At 38.7% G+C, this 2774-nt stretch overlaps 1 protein-coding gene across 1 annotated transcript; it reads right to left on the minus strand.

The window, feature by feature from the left end:
- On the minus strand, window positions 1-1676 carry LOC111481906 (chalcone synthase 2). Its single transcript, XM_023127513.1, has 3 exons — window positions 1437-1676; window positions 574-1331; window positions 1-325 (listed from the first exon to the last, which is right to left on the minus strand). Exons 1-3 carry the CDS (start codon window positions 1612-1614, stop codon window positions 89-91), a joined length of 1173 nt encoding a protein of 390 aa, XP_022983281.1. The 5' UTR covers window positions 1615-1676; the 3' UTR covers window positions 1-88.
- Window positions 1677-2774: the final 1098 nt, after the last annotated feature.

A 2774-nucleotide genomic window follows, 5' to 3' on the forward strand; every position in this document is an offset into this window, starting at 1 on the left:
TTATATTTTGATTGATTACAAATTAACAAGCATAAGCATAACATTACAGCCATCATAACATCTCCCACATGCCCATTTATATAGCGCTTTATTTTAATGCAACGCTATGTAGCACTATTGTCTCTACTGTAAGTCCTGGGCCAAACCCAAACAAAACTCCCCATTCGAGCCCTTCTCCAGTCGTTGGAGCTCCACCTTCCATAGAGTTCTTCCTCATTTGATCCATTATAAAACCCACGCACGCGCTCGACATGTTCCCGTACTCCCTTAGAATCTCTCGAGTTGCCTTCATCTTCTCCTCCTTCAAACCTAGTTTCGCTTCCACCTAATTTAACAATATAAATTCGAATTACTCCATAATAACTATCGAATCTATATTATAAAGTTAGGTAGATATATGAAAATTTAAAACTTTGAGTTAAACCGATCAAACCCGTATGAACAAACTCATCCCATACGTTTGGGTTAGGTTTATTTATTCGGTTCACTAAATTTTGAGACCGAAAATTTTAAGAGCCTAACTTAACCGAAAAATTTGAACCATAGTTGAAGATGGGTTAAGGGTTTGATTACCTGATCGAGAATGGCGGGGCCACCGGGATGGGCGATCCAAAAAATGGAGTTCCAGTCGGAGATTCCAAGCGGTGTGAAGGCCTCTTTGAGGCTCTTCTCGATGTTGGTAGAGATAAGGCCAGGCACGTCCTTAAGCAAATGGAATGTGAGCCCAACTTCCCTCAAGTGCCCATCGATCGCCCCCTCCGAGTCGGGCAACACCGTGGCTCCAGTCCATACCAGCTCGTACAACGGCTTCTCCACCGCAACATCCGGGTCCGACCCAATGATCATCGCCGATGCACCATCTCCAAACAACGCCTGCCCCACCATCGAGTCCAAGTGAGTCTCCGACGGCCCACGGAACGTGATGGCAGTGATCTCCGAGCACACAACCAACACCCTAGCCCCTTTGTTGTTCTCAGCTAAGTCCTTGGCTAGCCGAAGCACCGTGCCGCCAGCATAGCAGCCTTGCTGGTACATCATGTAGCGCTTCACCGACGGGCGTAGGCCGAGGAGCTTCATAAGCTGGTAGTCAGCGCCTGGCATGTCTACGCCAGAGGTGGTGCAGAAGACAAGATGCGTGATCTTGGATTTGGGCTGGCCCCACTCTTTGATAGCCTTCGCAGCTGCGTCTTTGCCTAGCTTTGGCACTTCCACGACTACCATATCTTGACGCGCATCTAGAGAAGGTTCCATGTACGCACACATATTTGAATTTTCTTTAAGAATTTCCTCAGTTAGGTACATGTGACGCTTCCTAATCATAGACTTCTCACCTGCATGCCAATAAATTCAATAATATAATTCATAAACATCTATATATCATAATTTATGCGATATCAATAGATTAATTCAATATGAGTAAATTGTTGTTCACATACACATTCGAACAAACTTTTCTTTCAAGACAGCCATATGCTCAGAATTGGTGATGCGAAAGTAATAATCAGGATAATCCGATTGGAGGACAATGTTGGGGGGCGTGGCGGTGCCAATGGCGAGGACGGTGGCGGGACCATTGGCTCGTTGAGCCTCTCGAATTTCAGCGACGGAGGCCATTAAAGGAGAGAGGAGTGAATGAAGAAGCAAGAATCAAATGGGATAGAGGGTGTGAGTTGATGATGAAGTGAAGAAAGTGAGTAATACTTAAAGGAGGGAGGGTAGGTTGGATAAACGGATAGTTATGTGACACGTCAGACAATGATCTTCCTCTCCCTTACCGGCCAATCATGGCCTCCCACGTCTTCATCTCTTCATTGCATCCTACATACATGGCAATTGGTTTGATACTTTAAAGCCTAGCCGGTTCGGTTCGGTTCGGTTCAGTTCAGTTTGGTTTATTTAGCTAAATTATAAAACTCGGTTCTATAGTATACTATGGATATTAAAACTGTTTAAACTGTTTCTCAAATGTCTCGTTTAATTAAAATATATAAATTAATTGTAAGAAGAAGACAGTAACAGTTGTCTGAAGATTTTTTTATAAATATTTGCATTATCGATATTAAAAACTAAAAAAATATATATTTTATATATTGAAATTGATACAATTATTGGGAAGAATTTATGAAATTTATTTTAATTTCGTATGATCATATATTAAAATATTTACCTACCAAGTTTGCGCACCACCTCCAATTAAATACAGTCACATGTATTTACAAATGTATGGTTAATCTCGCATTTATTAATTCGTAAATTTTTAGAATCTTACCGCTAACATTTTTGGTAACGCAACGAGATAACCAAATTTTTCTTCCAAACCAACCATCTCTTGATTTTAATTGGATCAGTGTACGAGTATTTATGGATTGAGTTGGTTCGAGCGGGAGCATTTTTTAGATCCAACTTAATTGCTCAAGTTGGCTCGATTCAACTCAAACTAATTTTAAAAGTACTCGTAAATCAACTGTACTCGATCGAAAATACATATTACCATCAATTTACTGTTAAATTTTTTAATTTTTAATTTTTTTAAAAAATATATTATTTATTAATTGCTTACCTAACATATGTAAATTTGAGCATTTATAGTTTGTTATCAATACCTTATTATTATATGAATATTTACTATAAAAAAATATTATAATAATTTAACCTATAAATATTTATATTGGGAAGCATCTTGCTACTCCAAGGTTCGAATCAATATCAATACTGGGTAGGTTGGGATTTTTTTTTTTTTTTTTTTTTTTTTTTTTTTTTTTTTTTTTTTTTTT

The sequence above is a fragment of the Cucurbita maxima genome, unplaced genomic scaffold, assembly GCF_002738345.1.
Source record: "Cucurbita maxima cultivar Rimu unplaced genomic scaffold, Cmax_1.0 Cma_Scf00007, whole genome shotgun sequence".
Lineage (NCBI taxonomy): Eukaryota > Viridiplantae > Streptophyta > Magnoliopsida > Cucurbitales > Cucurbitaceae > Cucurbita > Cucurbita maxima.

What these genes read in the sequence shown, in the direction of transcription:
- LOC111481906 (XM_023127513.1), bottom strand. Translation starts at nt 1,614, where the DNA reads ATGGCCTCCGTCGCTGAAATTCGAGAGGCTCAACGAGCCAATGGTCCC. An exon ending in AGAAAAGTTTGTTCGAATGT is followed by an intron (nt 1,332 to 1,436) that starts GTATGTGAACAA and finishes ATTGGCATGCAG; the next exon opens with GTGAGAAGTCTATGATTAGG. An exon ending in GCCCCGCCATTCTCGATCAG is followed by an intron (nt 326 to 573) that starts GTAATCAAACCC and finishes TTGTTAAATTAG; the next exon opens with GTGGAAGCGAAACTAGGTTT.